The 22,477-nt window shown below is 43.9% G+C and overlaps 3 protein-coding genes across 3 annotated transcripts; 2 read left to right on the top strand and 1 right to left on the bottom strand.

The window, feature by feature from the left end:
• Positions 1 to 3,752: 3,752 nt before the first annotated feature.
• On the top strand, positions 3,753 to 5,547 carry aplnra (apelin receptor a). The gene has a single exon (XM_076154017.1). It carries the CDS (start codon positions 3,895 to 3,897, stop codon positions 4,975 to 4,977), a length of 1,083 nt encoding a protein of 360 aa, XP_076010132.1. The 5' UTR covers positions 3,753 to 3,894; the 3' UTR covers positions 4,978 to 5,547.
• Positions 5,548 to 12,989: 7,442 nt separating this feature from the next.
• Positions 12,990 to 14,379, bottom strand: LOC143003543 (uncharacterized). The gene is made up of 2 exons (XM_076154297.1): positions 14,306 to 14,379; positions 12,990 to 14,061 (listed from the first exon to the last, which is right to left on the bottom strand). Exon 2 carries the CDS (start codon positions 13,959 to 13,961, stop codon positions 13,125 to 13,127), a length of 837 nt encoding a protein of 278 aa, XP_076010412.1. The 5' UTR covers positions 13,962 to 14,061; positions 14,306 to 14,379; the 3' UTR covers positions 12,990 to 13,124.
• A 301-nt stretch (positions 14,380 to 14,680) lies between these two features.
• ggt5a (gamma-glutamyltransferase 5a) lies at positions 14,681 to 22,446 on the top strand. The gene is made up of 12 exons (XM_076154135.1): positions 14,681 to 14,922; positions 15,598 to 15,725; positions 15,805 to 15,894; positions 17,283 to 17,481; positions 17,565 to 17,725; positions 17,865 to 18,011; positions 18,362 to 18,486; positions 18,701 to 18,885; positions 19,913 to 20,004; positions 20,893 to 20,999; positions 21,167 to 21,277; positions 21,378 to 22,446. Exons 1-12 carry the CDS (start codon positions 14,750 to 14,752, stop codon positions 21,522 to 21,524), a joined length of 1,665 nt encoding a protein of 554 aa, XP_076010250.1. The 5' UTR covers positions 14,681 to 14,749; the 3' UTR covers positions 21,525 to 22,446.
• The last annotated feature ends 31 nt before the right edge of the window (positions 22,447 to 22,477 follow it).

The raw sequence follows: 22,477 nt of genomic DNA, 5'->3' as shown, positions 1-22,477 counted from the left end.
CAGCAGCCAGCGATCCTCAGATAACCCAGAGTGTAAGAGGGAAAGATGATCTGCCTATCAGCAAACTCCAGCGCCTCTGGGTGCCTGCCGGGGCGTGGCACTGGCTCCGTGGCACGGGAGTGCGATGTCGTCTGACACAGCAGATTCGGCACTTAGCGAGCCGACGTGAAAGGTCGGAGACTCGTGCACTTTGTCGGTCTGGATTAGTAAATCAGGGGTGATGGTGAATAGGCAGACGCAGGATGAGCTGCTGGTGACATAATTCCATATACAGACCTCTACACTCACAAGCCGTCCTGTCCCCAGGTTGCCACTAGTGACACCATGCTGTGACCCTGCCCCCACCCCCACCCCCATCCCCACCCCTGCCTGCAGCCCTGCAAGTCCCCAGGTGCCTGCAGATGATTTGTGGGGCCGAGGCTCTGCTTCACCGACCACAAATCAAGGGAGGAGGGGAGATTCTGTATGTTACCAACAGTTTAACATTTCAAACAAGCCTCAGGTCACAGATTACACCTCCAGTCACCTCTCTCCTCCTCCACTCAGCTCTGGGCAGACGCACCTCCATTACAAATATCTCTCAAGTGAAGATGAGTCACATGCAGACATACCGAGCATGTAGACATTTCCATTAAAGGCAACGCCACACTTATCAAGCGACATTAGCTGCTGCTGAGGGCCCCACGGTAGTTCAGTCATCAGGATTTTGATGGTGCTAGAAATAAAGGAACCCACTGAATGATTTACTTGAAAACATTCGACTACTCAATCTTAATTTCTGTAACAGGTATGAGTCTATACTTTAGACAATGTAGAATTTATTTCAATTTCAAAGTGCTTAGGGTCCATAAAATGCTGCCAGACACTGGCAGAGCTGCAACCGCTGAAGAACTGCATGATGCACAGTCCAACTGGTTCTGAGCCCGAACCATAAGGAAAGTTGCAGGCGCTGTGGAATGGCCTCTTATGACAGACAGAAGGATAGTGATGAAGTTTAGACACTGAAGGACATGCAGGGCTTCTATGAAATTGTGAGAAAATATCCGGCGGCGTCACAGCCAGAAGGACATTGTGTTAAGAATGGGTCCATGCAAGGCTCAGAAATGATCAATCACAGCAAATTAACACGATCGACTCACAGCCAGAGTGAGACAGCAGCAGATCAAAGGCAGTCACAGCTGTGCCAGGGGACACCGAGACCTAAAGCTCCACTTAAAGCAGCTCACATGTGTGGTCCAGGTCTGTAAGCCCTGCGACCAAACCCTCATGAAATATGACGAAAAGCTACTTTTAATAGAGTTGACTCTTATTTTATTTGGCAATAAATGTTAGTAAATCTGCATTTGATGACTCTCCTCCCAGCCTCATAAAACCTTCGTATCAGCCGCAGCATTTAATCTCAGCACCTATAAAGGCGCCGATTAACATGCAGATCTTCTGAAGACTGGAGGCGACGGTCTAATCTGACCATCTGTTCCTTATCTGCTCACCTTTAGGTTTTTAAATTGGCGAATTTATTTGTCTAACGGATGCTGAGCCTGCAAGCAGCAGGCAGCCACCCGTCTCTGGGGAACGAGGTGGAGGAGGAACCCAGGTGGTGTGTGTGTGTGTATATATGTGTATATGTGTGTGTGTTTGTTTGTGTTTGTGTGTGCTTATCTCACTTTAGGTTCTAGTGGCTAAGAGCAGTAAGCAAAGAGGTGTGGAGGACGCTTTGATGACACACGACTTGATCATATTTGCAAAGGTACTCAAATACAACTGGAATGTAACAGTAAGTAAAACATAGAACACAAGAAACCTAAGGGAGGCAGACTATATAAAAGAATGATTTAATAAAGTGCAAAAAGAGAAAACCTATCAAACATTTATATAGGCACAATACTAATCCTATAAAAGGTGCAAAAGGAAAGCTTGTATATCAAAGTTAGGAACTATAACCACATTCTTTATCCATGAGTTATGTAAGGTAATGTATGGGTCTCAGTGTGTTGAGAGAAAGATAAAGTATTTGGCAGATTAGACTCCACCCGGCTGGCTCATATACACAAACACACAGGAGCGCACACTAATCACTGCTCAGTCATCACATGCTGATATGTTGGGATCCATCATACAGTCAAATCTGCTGTGTTATCACCACTAGGAGGCGTAGTGCCAAACTGTTCAAAAGTCTGGATGATGGGAGATAAGCAGCAGAAACAGACACATTTTTGTATATTATAGTCAGTCGGTTGTTAAGGTTACTCTGGCTACTGAGACCTTTCAATGTGGGACTTACATCATAAACTGACACTTTATCTTGTACAGTGTAACAGAAACATGAACGTGGCTGTACACAATTAATCTGATCTGATGAGTGTGTGTGTGTGTGTGTGTGTGTGTGAGTGTGTGTGTGTGTGTGTGTGTGTGTGTGAGTGCTTTTGGATTTCTAGAAGTTCTTTTTTTCATTCCTGCTTTGTTCCACTAATAAAAAACAAGCTTCCGTGGGTTTAATCTGCCATATAACATTTTATTTGCTCTTATGTTTACTGAAATTAGTTAGACTGCAGATATTAGAGGAAGGTTTCTGTTACTTACTTTTAATGACTTGCTGGCCTTTTTACAGGTCTGATCTATTCCTATATATCTAATTCAAGGTGTCGTCTTTATTTCTCTCTGCACCCATCCAGTGTGTGTGTGTGTGTGTGTGTGTGTGTGTGTGTGTGTGTGTGTGTGTGTGTGTGTGTGTGTGCGCGCGCGCGATCCGGGTCTCTATCCTGTGTTAGAGCTGACTGAAGTCTTTAATCATCAGACATTATTAACACAAACATGGTGCCAATGTGAAGTTTCCTTTTGTTTTTGTTCAGGGGCGATTTGTTTGCTTGCTCTTTTTTATCATGGAAATTAATCCCTCAGACTTGACAATTGAATTCACACTGAGCTGCCTGTGGACATTTTAATCTCATCTTCTCACACTTTCAAACACAAATGTGGATTTAATTACGTGCCCGTTTCAAGGCGACTCCAGCGCCGAGGGAGGCAATACAAGTGAACTAGAGCTTTCTCTCTGATCACCTGAAGCGACAATCAACGCCACGCACTTTAATAGCCGTTTAACAGCAACATTGTGATGTAAAGGAGCGGAGATGAAATGTCCAGGCGCGTCTCTCTCACACACACACACACATGCCCAAACATACATCTTCACCGAGGAAACATGCACAACAAGCAGGAAGTGGACTAAAAGATGGACACTGGAGAGTCAAACAGCATCATTATTAATATTATTATTATTAGCAGTAGTAGTAGTGGTAGTAGTAGTAGTAGTTGTAGTAGTAGTAGTAGTATAATTATTATTATCTTTGCTCATTTGCTTAAGTAAACCTCTCACAATACCAGCAGATTATTTTTAAATTAGTTTTCTTTCTTTCCTTCTTTTTGAAGTTGACTTACTTCTTGTGCCGCGGGCTCGTTAATTGCTTTTGATTACACGCCAAATAAAGTCATTCAGTATCTTGCGTTTGCGCCTTTTCCTGTTGTTCTGTCCACTTGTGTGTTCTAAACTCAATATGAATTTGAAGCCCTCTGATGCGGGGTGGGTGGGGGGTTCGGGGCTCCTCGTTCTCCCAGCAGCGCCAGCAGAGGTGAGAGAGGAGGAGGGGTTTGTAAGGGGAGGGGGGTCGTCCTGGGAGGGGTCCAGGGGTGTGTGTTTGTGTGTGTGTGGAGTTTAAAAAGGCAGGCAGGCAGCGCCTACAGTCACTCTCGCACTCACTCCCAGCACAGCCTGCAGCTCCTGTGTCTCCTCAGCTCACTTTTGTGTGAGTGTGTGTGTGTTGGTATTTGTTTTGATTGGGAATTTACTGGACCCTGTTTCTTCCCTGAAAACTGCGGATTTTGCTCCGGAAGCTGAACATGGAGTCCAGCACTGTGGAATACGGAGACAGCTACGACTATTATGATGACAATGAGACTGTGTGTGACTACTCAGAGTGGGAGCCTTCCTACTCCCTCATCCCCGTGCTCTACATGCTCATCTTCATCCTGGGTCTGTCAGGTAACGGCGTCGTCATCTTCACCGTCTGGAGATCCAAATCCAAGCGTCGGGCTGCAGACGTCTACATCGGGAACCTGGCCCTGGCTGACCTGACCTTTGTGGTGACCTTACCTCTCTGGGCTGTTTACACCGCTCTGGGCTACCACTGGCCCTTTGGTGTGGCTCTGTGTAAGATCAGCAGCTATGTGGTGCTGGTCAACATGTACGCCAGTGTTTTCTGCCTCACCTGCCTGAGCTTTGACCGCTACCTGGCCATCGTGCACTCGCTGTCCAGCAGCAGGCTGCGCTCAAGGGGAACCATGCTGGCGTCCTTAGGGGCCATTTGGCTGCTGTCCGGCCTCCTGGCTGTGCCCACGCTGCTATTCCGCACCACTGTGAGCGACCAAAACAACCGCACCACGTGTGCCATGGACTTCAGCCTAGTGACCATGAACCAGAGGCACGAGCATCTGTGGATCGCTGGACTCAGCCTGTCATCCTCTGCTTTGGGTTTTCTCCTTCCGTTCCTGGCCATGACCATCTTCTACTGCTTCATTGGCTGCACCGTCACGCGTCACTTCAACAACCTGCGCAAGGAGGACCAGAAGAAGAAGAGGCTGTTGAAGATCATCACCACACTGGTGGTTGTATTTGCATTCTGCTGGACACCCTTTCATGTGCTGAAGAGCATGGACGCCCTCTCCTACCTAAACCTGGCACCAAGCTCCTGTGGCTTCCTGCGCTTCCTCCTCCTGGCTCACCCCTACGCTACCTGCTTGGCCTACGTCAACAGCTGCCTCAACCCATTCTTGTACGCCTTCTTTGACCTGCGGTTTCGTTCCCAGTGTCTGTGCCTGCTCAACCTGAAGAAGGCTATGCATGGCCAGATGAGCTCCATGTCGTCCACGCTCAGCGCTCAGACTCAGAAGTCAGAGGTGCAATCTCTGGCCACCAAGGTGTAAAGCGAAGAGGGACAGGCAGAGCTGGCTGCGGGTCGGTCTCAGCTCTAGTCACTGGAACACTTGTAGAAACGGACTTAAGGTGTCCATTGTTTACAGCTGATAAGATGAATCTCGTTATGTGTTCCTCCCTGGGGTTCATGTACCAGAGGAGTAGATGATCTGTGCCTTGGGTGGACTAAAGCTGGAGCCAGCAGGCTGAGCTCCTCCAAATGCTCGGAAAGAAAGACTATTTTTGTTTCTCCTGCTCTTGCGAAATGGCTCCTGTGTATCACAACAATGGAGTCTGACACACTGATATTAGGATTGTGCCTTCTTGATGTATTTTACACTGGATGAAATTTAAAGCTGTACAGTATTTTCCTACCATGACTTTTATTTTCTCTTTTTTTCCCAGATCTATTTGCTGTTTTGTTGTAGAAGCACTTGTTTAAAGTCAGAAACTGGCTTAGTGTGTGAGCAGGGAAATGGAAACAGAGCAGCAGATTCCTTTAAGCTCGTTATTTGTGAGGAGTCGGGGCGATGGGGAGGGAGGAGGGGGGACAGTAAGGGGAGGAAAGGTGTTGCAGCTTAATTATATAGTTTGCAGAGGAGACGGGGGTGGGGGGGACAGACAGGCAGATGGCAGTTGACAAATGTTGTCGGGGTGGGTGTGGTGGAGGGGTTTCACAGTGCGGCCATGGCACCAAGGAGGGGAAAGGGAACTTCATACATGTTCCAGTTTGATGTATTTTTCTGACATCATTGTAACTAACTACTGTATTAAAGATGTGTAATATGAACAAAATCTATGTGTGTGTGTCTGTGTGTCAAATGCAAACTCTACTTTTACTTAAAACAACAGAGCATAGGAAGTGATTTGTGCAGAGACGGTGAAGCAAACTGAGCTGAGCTTCTTCTTTCACCACTAGTTTCACTGATGTCTCATTACGCCGTCGTGTTGTTTCAGGGGTAAAGACACCCAGAAGCCTGAGGCTTTACCATGAATGCTTTACATTTGGTTTACACCTCCAGACTAATAGATCTCTAATCTCTATTCATTCACAGCCAGTATCCAGACTGTAACCGGATTATGCAAAGTAATGGCCACTCTGACGTTGTGTATTCACCGCTCAGCTTTCACTTCCATGAGCTCTGCTGCTTTACTTTTGTTGACACAATCCTGTGGGTTACAATCAAAAGGTTTTTGAAAGTCATTAGGTATCTGAAGCGGCCTCAGCCAACAAGAAGGACATGTGAGGAAATGATTCAAGCATTCTAATTCAACTGCAGTTGTGTTTTCTTTTGTAAGGCAAGAAGTTCAAAGGCCAGTTAAGATCATTTTAAATTATAGAAAAGGTTACAAAAATTGTGTCACGTTAGCTACACTGGAGGCTTTCATAACGTTCACACTAAATTAGCAATGCGATCATATTATTGTCCATACTAGTCTCTCTCTTCCATAAATGCTACTAAGCGTGTGTTCTTGCGTTCTGTCTGTGTATGGACGGAGCGAAACAGAGAATCTGTAACATTCAGAGGCCAAACTCAGACACAGATTGATAACTTAACTGTATTAATGTTCAGGCCGCCAGAGGAGTCCAATAAATGTAAGCAGTGACAAACAGGAGAATCTATGATCTTCTGAGATGTTCCATTGTCATCAAATAATGCCTGTAGAGCACAATTTGTCTAATGGGAGGAAAGCAGATAAGAAATTGGCTGTTTACCTCGTCTGACCACTTGTTTGATCTAAACCAGAAAGAGTCAACGTGCTAAGATGCAAACAGCGCTTCGAGCGTGAACGTGGCTTTTTGGGTTGTTGGCGCTGCATCCAGACATGACTATCTCTGCAAAGGAGGTAAAGCCAGTAAAACCCCATCCTCAACATGTTCGCTGATTAATGGGGTCATTACCAACGAGTGACTCTTGTGAGGGATCCTTTGATTTGACAGTAAAGAGCTCTGTTAGTGCAGAATCTCCATACAGAGATGGAGGGGGTGTGCGTCGGAGGTGGGGGGAGCGGAGCTGAAATGCTGGCAGAATTCAGGCCTACCGAACAAGTCAATATTTGTCCCCACCGACAAGAGATTGCAGTTAGAGCGGTTTGGCATAGCCGGGCGGGGCTGCAGGGGGACGAGTGTGACTGCAGATGCTCAAGCGCAGATGATGGAGTGCATTGCTTCCTTTCACGCTCAAGAGGAGAAATTACCTGCAGCGAACGCAGTGACGGAGTTGGATCGCGGCTCTCTCGCCGAACACGAAGTAAAGTAACAACACATGTGAGGTGGCGAGGATGTGGACTTGTGTGATTCATTGTCTCTTCGCGAGCGAGGGATCATGTGTTACTCATCGGCCTTCTGATGGACACAAGATCCTCAGACGCACATACAGGCCATCGCTCATAAACACCATTACTCTTACTGCCGTTCATCCAGCTGCCATTTAGACTTTTATAAGCACCGCTGAGGAGCAAGAGTTTAATATAGTGGCCACAGAGGAAATCAAGCCCTTAACCCCGGCTGTTATTGCATCACGCCCCACAATACACATCAGTGCAGGACATTGGATCAACAATGGAAACAGGTTGGATCTAATCACGCGTGCTGGACCGGCCAGGCTTGTTGTTGATGTTTTTGTTATTGAGATGAACCGCACCGACAGAATACCAGCTGACCAAACCAGCGACACAAAAACAACAGCACAGAAGTGTTTTGTGTGTTCGTGTGTGGCCCGTGGGACCCGTTTGTCCATGTGGGTGTGTGGGATGTGTGTATTCTTGGAGGGAATTCGACCATGTTAACCCTGCGGACTGTAAAATCATTTTCTTCTGGTCAAGAGAGCGCAAAGAACGGCTCGTTAGTGTGCGGCCTCTCTGATCAACAATTACACAGCTGCTGCGTGGCGTCAAGACAAAGAGCAGCAGCTACAGCCACTGCTACTGTTACTATTACTAATAGCACGACTCCATTTATTAGGGCATGGAAGTGCGTTTAATCTGAGTAATCTGAGACTAATTATCAGAATAAATCTTACAAAATGGCTACAATATGACAAAGGCACTTTTGTCAAACCAAATAATTATAATGTCAATCTGAGTGCATGTACACATCCTGTGTGTTTCTTCAGCTTTGACCTCTCAGCCTTGAGCGTCGAACTGTAAACCACATCCCAGAGAAACACATTACAGCCGAAGACACAGGTGCGTGTGTGTGTGTGTGCCCGAGTGTTGTCATCAGTGTGAGCTGACACACCCAAATGGGACATCTGAACCAAAACACAACTGCTAACCTCAGATCTCCCTGCTGTTCATCCCACCCAAGCAGCAGCAAATGCACTCTACACTGTGTGTGTGTGTGTGTGTGTGTTTTCATACGCACATGTAAACAGATCTGACACATTCCACAGCTTGTCAACACCAATACTACTTTCTCCCTAGCTTTCGTCCACCTGTTGTAAGAATACAAGGACACACGCAAACCCCTTTGCAACCCCACCGCCGCCCCATTCACTGTGAAAGTGAATGAGGAGTTTGATCGATTCAGTGATGTAAGTCATTTGTCCTTATTACAGAGGTCTAACACTTTCTTTCTTTCACCCAGTTTCTATTCAGTCAAAGACTTGATAAGATTTGATGATTTCTGAAGCGTTTTCCTACAATTACGCCCTAAACAAACGCCATTAGCTGAGGGACGTGTAAGACAAAAGATTCAGTTAGGGGACGTATTTATCCATACAATCCATCCATTAGCTGCTGTAACATGGAGCACGGCGTGAGGAGGGAGATTGGAAGGGGGGTGAAGGAATCGCTCCCCCCCCCCCACCACACACACACACACACACACACACGCACACACACACACACACAAACCTTTCCTCAGAAGGATCAAAGGGGCCCTCGGGTGTCCCCTCTCCCTGCTGTTCTTCTTGTAGACAGACTTACCTGTGAATCCCGAGCACAAAGGAACACAAACGCAGAAGAGGTTTGGTGGAGGGGGGAGGGGCCGGGCTGCATTTGTTCCTATGTGTGAGTGTTTGTGGGTAGTTGGCTATGTATGATGCCTTTCTTCCTCCTCTTCCATTTTCTGGGATCATTGATGTTTACTTATAACGCCCTGCTGAGCCCAAGGACACAGCAACACATCAACTTTGGGCTGAAAAGTACAACAAAACTTTGGTGGTGTGTTTTGAAATCATTGAACGAAGTGTAAAGTAAAACACTATGTTGATGTCACAACTGTAGATAAGTACAAATGCTCTAAAAAATGTATGAAAAACGTGTCAGATTAAAGCAATAAATACACCCCATGTACCCCATACACCGTGTAGTTCCTCATACTACATACCTACAAATTCCATACATACATACGTCAGATTTGTGAGTGTTATTTTATTACAACAACAATTAAACTAGTACATCACCATTCACACATTCTTCCTATAAATATTGACATTGTAGGTAAATTGATGAGATCTCACTAAACCTGAGATGAACCTTCACAGACCAAAATTGGATTTGAGTTGCAGCCCAGCCTTTTTAATCCCGCAATCCTCGTCCGAGTACGTTATATACAATTTCTCCATTCTTAATGAAAGAAACTAGTCTAGTGCTGTGATAATGTTAAACAATCTAAGACAATACAACATATTCCATTGTGTCCGAATCCAGACATGACTTTGACGTGAGTGTGTACAGATGGAGCTTCTCTGTACATTACTACAGACAGCTTTACTGTACAGGAGATTAGCACTCTCGCCATACTGTTAATAACATAAAGAGTCTGGGTATGAGTCTAGACAGCAGAGCCTCAGCCTCTCCACCAAAACAACACAGACCAAGCCAATCGTTTCACGTGGCAGTTCCTCTCTGTCATCAACCCCCTCCTCTCCCTCCTCTGACGCCATGTTTTAGTGTTTGTTTACAGTGTACACACCTTTAACATTACCCTTCTTCTTATTTCTGTCTCTCTCTGTGACGTAACCGCTACACACTGAGAGATCCTTTGATGTTTTGGGAGACCTTTAGCTCCCGCATGTTCAGCGAGGCGTTTGAGGAAGCTTTCACATCTCCAAGTCTCCTTTTTCATGGAGGTGAAACTTTAGCCTGCACCTTGACTTTAGCTCCTGCGGCAATAAAAGCAGCAGTTTATTGCCCAAAAATCACATGAGGGTGGCAACAAAAAGTGATTGACATCCTCTTTTGCATTGAAATGTTTTGACAACATTGCTAAATCCACATGGAAACAGAGTCAACGTGGAACATGTGTGTGCGTGTGTGTGAACAAAGGCAACATTAGCAAACCTGGATTATAGAAACCTGGCAGCAGTGAGCAGGGTCTGATGTTTAATGACGTCATCATACAGCAGAGGATGGAGTACAAATGCTCTGCGATATATATTTTGACATTTTCGACCACTAGGGTGCAGAAAAGTCATTACAAACCGCTCTGACGTGCTTTTTTGGATAGCATGTTTGCAAAAACTAGCATTAGCAACACACTGGAGTCCTGTTGGGTGATGACCAATGGATGCAGATTGATTTGATAGAGAGTTTAGTGAGAGTTGTGAACACACATGCGCACAGTGTATTAGGAGCTGGAGAAGAACTTGAACTCATTTAGCACCAAGCTATAGCGTTAGCTCTCAGCCGCTACGTTTACATACACTTAATACATCAATTATATGGCGAGACATTTGGGGTTGGGTCCCCGTTGTCTCTCATGCAGAGTGTTGCGTCTCTTACGGCTCCGTATTTTCATGCTAACGTTGTCTTTCGTCACATATCAACGAATGATTAGGAAATGCAGGCTTGTCTGGATCTGTGACTGCTCGTTACACTTTGTCATTCAGGATCGCTTTCACTGTCTTTGTCTTTGCATTGGCCTGTAATTGTTTTGTCTGAATCTTCTGGTCTTCTCTCCTCTCGGTATTTTTGAGTCTGTCTTCAGTCTTTGTCTCTTTCTGTCTGCCTATGTGTATTGTTGTCCATCTTTGTCCTCTTATCTTTTTTGATCTCTGTGCTTTCTCCTGTCTCTGCCTGTCTGTCTTCCCGCCTTTTGCCTGTGCCTCTTGGTCTCTGTCTGTCTTCATCAGTTGTTTTGTGTGTCTGTCTCCTCCTGTGTGTCTTATTTCTATTTAAGAAAGAACGAGAAAATGTCCAATGATGCATCTGCGCGATATTAAATCCATCTCTCTGAAGCAAACGCCAGAGACCCGCTGCATAGCAATGACCCCTGGTGCTGCTGGACATCGTTAAGCGGGAGACGCAGCTTCCGAAGACAGCGCAGCTTGGCCAGACCTGAATGTGCTGGGCTCACGTCCCCTCCGGATATGGGTGCTCAGGGCTCATCGTCCCTGAGACACAAAGCTCCTCTTCACATCCTTCTCTATCCCGGCCATTGTGGGGGAGGGAGCTTGTCTCTCGACTCTAAATGCGTCTCCTGTCACTGATGGTCCCTCTGCCAGTTCAGCTGCTCAAAGCACTCAGGTGCTCAGGTCAGAGGTAAACAAAGTCAACCTGAGGGCTTAGAGCTCCCCCACTTAAACTACTTCCATACCATCGACCTATAGAGCCTTAAACATGAATAATTCCTCAAAGACAAAATTGTGGATCCTTATCTGGATCTGAAGAACGTTTCCAGGATCTGTACCCACCTCAAAACTCACTGGGTCCTCTTCCCCTCAGCCAGGATTCATTCCATTCCCCGATTCGACATTTATTTACAATTACTTTTTAGTAAATCCTCCTAATATGACAAACCAATTGCAGTTGCATTAAATATATTCAGTCATCTGTGGGTTTTCATGGGTTTCTGATGTATCTTTGTTTTCATTCATGCCTTCGCTGACCGAATATCTGTTCTTGTGGTTGCTATAGAATCATTCTATATTCTCAAGTTCATTCCCTATAGCCTTTGAGTGTCATTTTCTTTATTCTTACAAATTCGACTCTAAATTCTCCTGAACCTATTTCTGCTTTTAGTCTCTCTGCCTTTGTTATGTTTATAGATACATTTTCTGCTTTTTAAAATCCATGTCCTCTGGCACAACTCATGCAGGGCTGTATACATAAAAAGTCATAAAAGAGTGGAAAAAATCGCTGTTGACATAAAAATGACTTTCCTTTTGTGGATTTAGTGGTTATTTAGAACCTGCAAACTGGTGGCAAAATATCAAAATAATTAAGAAAATGCTTCAAATAAAAAGAATGTTTCAGAATATATCATGATCAATCACATCACTTTTAAACAAATGGTATAAAATGAATTTAAACTTGCATGTGCACATCTCCATCACTCCTTTCATTATGTTCACATTTTCTTTCAAACACACTCCAGTTGTTTTTGCCTGGAAATGGAAGCTTAAATCTTATCAAAGTCATCACAACGCCACAGCCGAACTGTACAATCATTCCACTGTAGAGGTGAATGTGTGCAACGATCTGCTGCCATCTATTGGTCAGGTTGTGCAGCTATCACAGTCGCTAGAGTTTTGTTCAACAACGAAGAAAAGTTAACATTATGGCATCTTTAGATATTTGAAATTAAGTAATAATATCTGAAGCGACTACAAAAAATAAATAATAATAATAGCAACTGTATTAAAAGACCCCAGTGCTTAATACAAACTTTATTGTGATCATTGTATCGCCACAACTCTACCTCAGAGGTCTGCAGAGCGCCCACTCCCAGCATGTAGGTGTGTGGGTGCGTGTGTGTTTGTGTGCCTTTCTAAACTCTGTCCAATCAATTGAATTTGATACAGGTAGACTCCAACCAAGTTCTCCATGCAGTTCAGATGCATCAGCAAACAGGATGCATCTGAACACCATTTGGAGTTCCAGTAAGTAAACTAATACTTACATACATGACACGTTTCTGCCAACAAACAACTACATTGATGTCTCGGTTGATATGATTAGTTTATTCTTTAATCAACAGAAACTAAAGAGGCTGAAACATACAAAGTGAACAGAGTATCAACTGTCTCAATTCAACAGAAGAACATATGACATAAAAACTCTCTAACCTGCAGCTCCACACAATTTAGAAGGTAAAGAACTATGATTGCTTTTGCATTTGTAAGTAATTCACTTTATGATTTTTATCAGTAGCGTTGCATGAATAAAGATTTCATCCTCATGATGTTTTGTCTTCTGTCTCCCTGTCCAGCTAATGTCCTTCTTGGGTTTTTGTCTGGACCAGCTTCCTGTGCTGATGCAGAGGGGGGCAGGTGGGGGGAAGCCGCCTGTGGTTGTACTGCTGCTTGTAGCTGGAGACGTCTGGACCGTTGGACAGCCGACGAGGGTCGTGAACCTTTGAGGAGCTCAGCGTCTCTGACTTGGCACGCGGGCCAACGATAACTGGGAGACACGTCTTAGGGATGATGGTGGTCATGGTCCGGGTCAGGACTCGTCCCCTCCTGGAGGCCATTGAAGGAGCCGTTGTGGGTTGTTGTTTTTTATCTGGGCCTCTGCTCTCTAGTGGTTTGGGACGAGCCTGATGTAGACTGTGGGACTGCAGCTTAGACCCCATGTCCCTCAAGGCCTGATCGGTGTAGGCCTGCATTTCTTTACGCACCTGTGAAATCTTCTGCTCAAACTCCTCCTTTAAGGCCTTTTTACAAGCTTCAAGCTTTTCTTCAAAAGTCACAGGAATGTCTCCTTTCCCATCCATCTCACCTTCACGTGTGGACGGTTCCTCTCCTCTCTTCTCTTTGTTGTTGTCATCAGGGTGGTTGTTCAGCAGTGGATCCCCGGTTTCTCTGTCTCTCACCTGTCGCACCAGTTCCACTATGCTGCTCTTTGCTTTCATGCCCACTTGTGATCTGATCTGGTCACGTACCTGCTGGAAAACAGATTGCATCTTTGCTTGCGTCTCCTTGTCCTCAGCAGCATTTCCATCCTCCGGCCCGACAGAGTCTATCTGCTCTTTGACAGCATTCCACGCTTCAACCTGCTCGTCCTGTCGTTCACCGTTCACCAGTATTTGCGGCTGCCTTTCACTCATTTTGACCTCTCATCTAACCAGCTGCTTTGCTGTCTGGAGTCTCTGCTGCAGAGTGAGAAGCTGTGGCACAGGGAGGGCTGAGTTGTGCAGGGGGCTTCTCCTTCGGGGGCAGAGTGTCAGGGGAGAGAATAGAGGGAGGCATAACGTGTTGTGGTAAAGCCTGAGCTCGTCTGAATGATGTAGAAGAGAGTCTTGATGTAACTTGCCTCTTATGACACAAATTACAGCAGCACCTTTAAAATCATCACATTGTGTTTTGTAAGCAGATGTTAATCTCTTCATCTGAGGCAACGTAAAAGTTGCAGAGTTGCAGATCAAACACTGCAGTAATGAGCGATACAAACCTGCCCCTCTGCTCTCCTGAGGCCTCGTCCCTGCAGATCTCTGTTTTTCGTGCTGTTACCAGGACCAATATGTTGACACAAGACTAACACACAGGTCACATGACTGCACTACACATAAATGAAAGTCAAAGGTGACTGTTTTGATATTGAGATACTGGAGTGTGTTGTGTGTTGGTGTATGTTGCAGGTTTTGAGTGTAGGATCGGTGCCATTTCATCAAAGAAGAATCAACCTGATGGTGGCGCTATAACATCAACAATGAAATTTGGTCAATACCTGGGTCGACTCTAAAGTTTGCCTCATTGTTTTCATTATTTCACTCGCTCCTGTCCCACGCTGTTCTCCACGCAGGGGCGGAGCGACGCTACCCGCCCGAACCCGCCCGCTGCCGTAATAACCGACAAAGGGTTAAACCTTCCGATCATAGCCGGAGTCGCATCCAACATGGCCAGGTCAAAGGCCAGAGTGTACGCGTGCTGTGGGTTCATGCTGCTGTGCGCGGTGACCGTCATCGCGTGTGTGATCGTGTTTGTGAGCGTGAGGCGCAAGTGTCCGGATGGGACTTACACCAGAGGCGCAGTGGCCGCAGACTCACTCACCTGCTCAGTGATCGGAAGGTGAGGGATCGATTAGAAAAACTGCGTGTAGCTGTAGCGCCTGTTAAAATCAATATTAGTGTATGTAAGTGACGTATATGTTTTATTTCATAGGAACACATAGGGAGGGCAGATTATGAAATGTAATTGTATTGATAAAAAGTTGTGACTAATTTGAGTAGAAATTGAATAATACATATTCCATTCAAATAGATTGAATGCCTATATCTTAATGTGGTACAATATGTTTTAACAAGTGTTGAAATATTTTTGAAAAATCAAATAAATATTTTTACTGTATATATATATATATATATTCCTCAAATTCATTTTAAGTGACTAACACAGTTACAACATAGCCTTATGAGGATACTACTGTGTTTCTGACCATTGCAACTATTGCAGTGCACTGTTCCGGTTACTATGTAGCAAATGTTATGTTATCTGATTTGTCCTGTTTTTGATCATTTATTTTACTTTTATCTCAGTTGGAAATTTGAGTCTAAGTTAATAGAATAGAACATAGATACATTTAATTTCAATAACAAGGAAACTGAACTTGTTTTAGGTATAAATGCCACGTGACTCAGCCTTTAACAGGCCTGTAATCCGATATGTAGCTAAAGAGTGCAAACAGACCACATGCATACATTTGCATTTCCTGTTCTGTTGATCATTGTGTCAAATCTAATTCAGGCAAATCCTTCAAAAAGGAGGCTCTGCAGTAGATGCCGCCATTGCTGCGCTCCTGTGCACTTCCGTCATCAACCCACAGAGTATGGGCCTCGGTGGGGGGTCCATATTCACAGTGATGGACAGCTCTGGTAGGCAACACACTGGTCAATTAAGATTTAGTTCTGTGTAAAGGATTAATGTGATTTCCAATCTGTTCTTTTCTGAAAGGTAAAGTGACAATAATCAATGCCAGAGAGACGGTACCCAAAACATTCAACCCTGACCTGCTGAAGAAATGCACGAAGACCTGGGCAACAGGTACTTGCCTTCATATCACTGGATACTGCATGGTTATTGCCACAGATATGCACAGCCTACACTTTTCTAAATAATTCTGTAGGATGTGTTTCTGTTTCTTCTTAGTGGTACTGTGGCATTAGGAAGATCAGGAAGAGTGTCTAACATGGACTCACCTCTTTGGTTGTGGGTGTTGAGTTTAGACTTGTTCTGTCTCCACAGCTCTGCATACAACAACACAACAACACAAGGTTGAAAGATGTGGGTGTCCAGTCTGTCATGCTGCGGGAGAAACTAAAATGCTACTAAAATGAATAACATTTATTTCATTCTATGTTCCCCCTGAAGACACTAGTAAAGATGTTAAGTCTAAAAACATTGGAATCAGCCTATACAAAAGTTACAATGAGTGACATTTTAATAACAAAACTCAAGCTGTATTTACAAAACATTCCTGAGAAGTAGTGAGGTCATGACCTCTGTGTTCTCTGCTCTCCTGCGTATAAAACGTTTACTCCTCTCTCGAACTTCAAATGTGTTTGTTTTCACAGACCCCATCCAGCACAGTCTGACTGTATATATACTTTGTATATGCTAGGGCCAAATAGTCTGCTAAGGTCTGAGTTCAGACCACACACGGTGGGACAGCAACAGTAGTAAACCACATTATGGGATGTTTAGTGAGCCTCTTCAGGTGGAAAGAAACAAGTACGTACAAGAGAAAGCCATGTAAAAAAGAATATAAATACAGTGGAAATGCTTTGCGTAGTGTCCAACAATAGTCTGCAACCTCTTTAGTGTCCTGAGTCATTTCTTTCCAAAAGTTAAGATCATTTATATTGAATACCTCTGAGTGGCCTGCTGTCATCCATCTGTGGCTGTCTGTTGAGGTCAGAGACCATAAAAGCTGTGATGGTCCAAAGATGTTAATGACAGAGCCCCAAGCCACACTGCAAACCCCATTAGGTCTGACAAACACATAAACACACCACCAGAAGAAACCCCACTTACCTCCACTCCACCACCACATACTGGACTATGGTGGTTAAAGTTTCCTTTATCCACGCTGGTGCAGTGGACTGGAATAAATCTCTATTAAAAATCAAAGAGCGGCACACCCCAAGGCTTTTAAGGCAAAGGTCAACACGTGGCTGCTAGATAGCATCTCTGAATTATGTATGTGTGTACATTAGTTCACTGCCTTGTTTGTCTTTAATAATGAAAAATGGACTGTGTAAAGCGGTGATGTGTTGCAGCTGACTGGCTCTAAGTAGGACCTGCCTGAACTGTTAGACCTCCAGGGACCACAATCTCTGACAGTGCCTTTATACGTATTTAGAAATATAGATAAATGCCTCCCATCATCCATCCATTCCGCCATTTATCAATGCACATCTGCTCTAATCCAGCCATGCAACCAGTTAGCCAGTGGGTTGGCGTCCCGGGTGAACTCCGTGGTTATGAAGAGGCCCACAGGCTTTATGGGAAGTTGCCCTGGGCCAGCCTCTTCCAGCCGACCATCCAGCTGGCCAGAAACGGTTTCCCGATTCCTCAGATCCAAGGTCTCTATCTCCAGCGATCCAACTTCAGTGAGGCCCTGCCTCTACGGTACGAAACAGACCAGAAAAAATCACCTTTCTACATTTAAAGTGTTCCGGATAATTAAGCATTTCTTTGTATTTGTGGACTAGCAAGTTGTTTTCAGATAAAGACGGAAACATGCTGAAGACTGGTGATATAATCAAGTTCGAGAAACTGGCTGAGACGTTGGAAATCATTGCAAAGGAAGGGGCAGATGCCTTCTACACTGGGAAAATTGCAAAAGATTTAATCCATGACATGCAGGAGGCAGGTATCATAACATTACTTTCACTTTTCAACCATATTACATATCTGCACAGCAGAATGAACAAGTTAGTTGTATCCAGAAAGCACTGGATCCATTGGAAGACCAGATTATGTAGAAGTGAGATGCGCTTTGTTTTTCTCAGGAGTAACAATCACGATGGAGGACTTGGCGTCGTATAGAGCTACAGTGACGGACGCGTGGACCTCCCCCCTGGGAGAATACCAGATGTATATAGCCCCGCCCCCTGCAGGCGGCGTCAGCCTCAGCCTGATCCTTAACATCTTGAAAGGTTTTTATACAAACATCAGACCAACTGCTATGGAAATAAAGAGTTTTGTCTATGGGGGTTCAGTATTCACAGAGCTCATTGTTTTCTAATTTAAATACCAGAGGAAATCTACAACAGAAATCATATCAAAATGTCAAGGAAACAAAAATTGTTTTAAAATGAAAATTCTATTCATGTTTTCCTTTCACTTAATATTATACAGTGCAGCACATGCAGTTATATGATCTAGTTTGCTGTAAACTAGAATGAAAACTGAAACACACACAACTTTTGGATGTGAATAAAATCCTTCTAACCTTAACTGATAAAAAGTTTGTATGAAAAATCAAAATGGATGTAATGCTTTACAGGATACAACCTGGATTCAGCATCTGAAACAGACAGTCTCACATATCATCAGTATGCTGAGGCTTTTAAATTTGCCAACGGACTGAAGAAACACATCCGTGATCCAATGTTCAATTCAGAAGATAAAGTAAGTTTCACCCAAAAACACATCACATATAAGCCAGTGGTCTCATCAGCACCCTGCATAAATATTAATTTCTCCATATTTTCTCACCGTTATCAACTTGATGTTTGAATAATTCAGTCGACACAAGCCCTAGAAATGTTAAACCAATAAAACTATTTTAAAACGACCCTTAAAGGCTGCAACAGAATAATAAACGTGTTGTCTTTTCTCCCAGATGACAAAGACATTCACTCAGTACGGCTTTGCCAACCACATCAGGAGTCTGATCAGCAGCAATGCCTCCCATGATGCCCAGTTTTATAACGTCACGCCATATCTGGAGAGCATGGGCACCACGCACGTGTCTGTGCTGGCTGAGGATGACAGCGCTGTGTCAGTCACCAGCAGCATCAACTCCCTGTCAGTAGCTCTATATCGCTATATGTGTGCGCCGATCAAAGATTTATGGGATTAAGCAACAAATGGGAGGACATAATCTCAAAAATGTTCTGATGTGTATAGGGTTTGAGCCCATGTATTTTGAGTTTGGGAGATTATATTATTATATTATTTAATCTAATCTCCTTCCACCTGCAATATGGGTTCCTGCTGATGAGAACTGAAAGTCTGGCAGGGCCAAATTGAATGTGTGGTGGGTGGGTGATGAACTAGTTCACTGCCTCAATCATGGGTGGTAGCCATGGCGACAACAGATGTCTGCAGGTGTGCTGTCATGCTGAGGAGAGAACACATCTTTGTTCTGCTCCCCATGTTGTTTCATCAAACCTTTTGCCTTGAGGTGCTGCATAATATGCTCTAACAATTCCATGTCCCTTGTTGAATATAAAATACCATTATGGTGCTCAGGTCTCACCCACAGTCACAAACAGCCGTATGAATTTATGTGCATCCGATTTAAAAATATTGACAGTTAATATCACTTCGACCAAATATATTACAGCCCTTACTCCCTTGCTTACACGTCAGGCTCAGAACTTACCAATCAACCCTTGGAAATACTAATTATATATCTAGGAGTAAACTCACTTTTGAAAGCTGTTTTACGGGCTTTGCTATAAACAATATTGGACGTCAGGTCTGAAACCTCGTTTCAGCGGACAAATGTAAGAGGAGTCTTACTTCAAAAGTTTTACTTGCAAGGAGTGAGCAGCTTACAGCAAAAGCAGCTTCCTCTCACTGAGGAGCACTCAGTGAGTACATATCTTTTATGTCACACCACAACAGGATGTCAGTACGGGTGAGGTATCTGGGTCACCCTGATACTGAGAAAAACAGTTCTCGATCTGATAACTGGTACAATGTCTGGTTATACCTCCTCTAATCAAGTGCAATGTCTGGTGACACTTAAACTATGATAACATGTATACACAAATTCTCTTACAATGTCTCACATATGTAGATGATGGAGCTTTTTTTTGCTCGACAGATATGGCTCCATGCTGTTCTCCCAGAGGACCGGAGTCATACTCAACAACCAGCTGTCTGATTTCTGCCAAAGAGCAGATAAGATTTTTCCTGGTAATCTAACAAACATGATGTGACTGTTTTCTATTATCATTAATCAAATGTTCAATACATTAGCGGCCCCACATGTGGTTTTCTCTCACTGATTCGGATGCATTGGGTAGAGGAGTGCAGAGGGAGGATTACACACACAATCTGCCAAGTCATTGTTTTGGTCTTGCAACGTTTATCGCTGAGCAGTGAATTGGCTTAAATGCCTTGCTCAGAGGCATTATTGCAGTATTTGCTGCAGGCTGTTGTTTTAGTACCTTGTTTGCTGTGAGAGGAAGTTGTCTCTTACCCAGACTTTTGTGGTTGTTGTGGCTCTATTTCTAGAGCTATGTACATATGAAACATTTACATATTCAAACATTCTGTTCAGTGGTTGTTCTGTTTTCGTTTAGTATCTGGGAGTTCCCCTTTTGATGCATTTGGTTGACTTGAGTAGACAATAGAATTATTGTGTTGTGTATAAACCACCTTGTTATGAACTCTTGTTTGCACTGCAATCTCTGATTATAACTGTTCGTGTTGTACTCATATAGTGTGTTACGAATCATTCATGTTGCCTAAAGCGAGTGGAATCAAACCTGTGCTAAACAAAAAAAGGAAATGAAAGAAGCCAGAACATATCGGTGTCTGTTCAGGCCCTTTGGTAAAACAAAAAGGTCAGCTGATACTTGGAAAGTCCAGGGATCTCTTAATGGTATATGGACTTTAGGTTTGGACACCTGAATGGTTATGAGACATGTTTTGTGATAGTGTGTCATGTGTAGATAAATGTGACATAGATAACACCCTAGAAGAGCAAATTTGGAGGATGTTACAATGTGGGAAATAAGCCACAGTTAACCTGTCCTCAGTCCTCAGTCTTGTCCGTCTCTGCTTTTGTGGTGTTCCCAGGGGAGCGGCCTCCCTCCTCCATGGCCCCCACTGTGCTCAAGTCTCAGTCTAAGACGCTGGTGATTGGATCGACTGGTGGGGCCATGATCACGACTGGGATTACCTCGGTACATGTCCATGGCAATCACACAAAGTGCCGTTAAGACAAATTGTTCCAGACTAATGTCTCTCACGGTTGTCATTGTAAATGCTGTATCTGCCATGTCTATAATCCATTCTGCAAGGGTAAAGCGTGGCGTTTCTGACGTCTGCTTTGCTTCTCTGTCTCCTCCAGGCGATCATGAACCACCTTTGGTTTGGAAAGAGTCTAAAGGAGGCCATTGCTGCTCCAGTCGTCTATGTCAACTCTAAAAATGAATTGCTGTTTGAACCCAACTTCGACAAGGTTATACCCTGCATACTTTTATTTAGTAAGATAATTCATTACATTTACCTCCAAAATTAACAATTGAGAAAAACTGCTTATTTTTTACTCTGTCCCTCAGAATCTGATAGAGGCTCTGAAAGCTCTTGGACACAAAAAGGGACATGCAGCGTATTTCTACAATGTGGTCAACGCTGTGACTAAAGAGAACGGCTGTATCTGTGCCGTGTCCGACACCAGGAAAAAGGGTCAAGCAGATGGTTACTGAGGACGAGCTGGTGCTGATGGTATGGAGGTGAAGCAGGAGGGCCTGAGGGATTGCAGCCACGAGCAAGTGGTCTAGGGACCTGTTGGGATTTCCCTAAACCAGCTCAATGCCTGGACTGTAGCAGCTTGATACCTCTTAACAGAGCTTCCTCACCTTAATGATCTGTGATTATAATCTACATCTTCAACTCCTTCGTAGACTGAATCTGCGTCTCAGTCGAGGTGCCGGATTCTCCATTTGTCTATACTAGTAGACTATACAAGGGTGTATTCATACTCATACTCATATTCAGACTCTGCAGCGTTTTCCCCTCTAGATCGCTTCATTTGGGTATATTTGTTGTTTAGTCACACACAAAACAATTGGTTAAATTTGTGGGTCTGTATTCCAAATTTTTAAAAGATAAGGGTCATAATATATATAATCAGACAAGTAAGATAAAGTGCAGTCAAAAGTCTTGCAGTCAAAAATTGCACTGTCCTCCTTCAGTGAATAAACCAACCTGCAAATGTACTCAGTTCATACATCAACCTTAGGCTTGGAAAAATAATTTACAAGTCACAACTTTAAACCAATATAAACCATACAAATAAAACTATAGCCATAAACCACAGGAAAAATAGAGAGAAATAAGCATTAACACGTTGTTGATCCCGTGAATAAAGTGGAGCTGTAGTGGAGATTTGTGGAGCGCTCCACTGTGGTTCGAAGACAAATGATGAAGGAATAAATCTTCATCTGCAGATGCTACTGCTCTAAGTATATTAGCTGGATTATTCCCCAAGAGCTAAAACAGAGTAAACAAGGTTTGGTCTTGAGAGTGAACAAAGAAAAAAGCTCAGAACACAAGGTCTCTCTCTTATATTGGATTTATGTGATGTATGGAAAGCAAATGTGATCTAATTAATTATTGGACTGTAATCAGTGTCCCTGAAAAAGTAAGGCCAGTTTGA

Source organism: Genypterus blacodes, unplaced genomic scaffold, assembly GCF_046128005.1.
Source record: "Genypterus blacodes isolate CSIRO-AG114 ecotype Tasmania unplaced genomic scaffold, CSIRO-AGI_Gbla_v1 ptg000061l_1, whole genome shotgun sequence".
NCBI classification, from domain to species: domain Eukaryota; kingdom Metazoa; phylum Chordata; class Actinopteri; order Ophidiiformes; family Ophidiidae; genus Genypterus; species Genypterus blacodes.
Note: the sequence above shows the minus strand (reverse complement) of the source record. Positions and strands in the feature narration are given on the sequence as shown.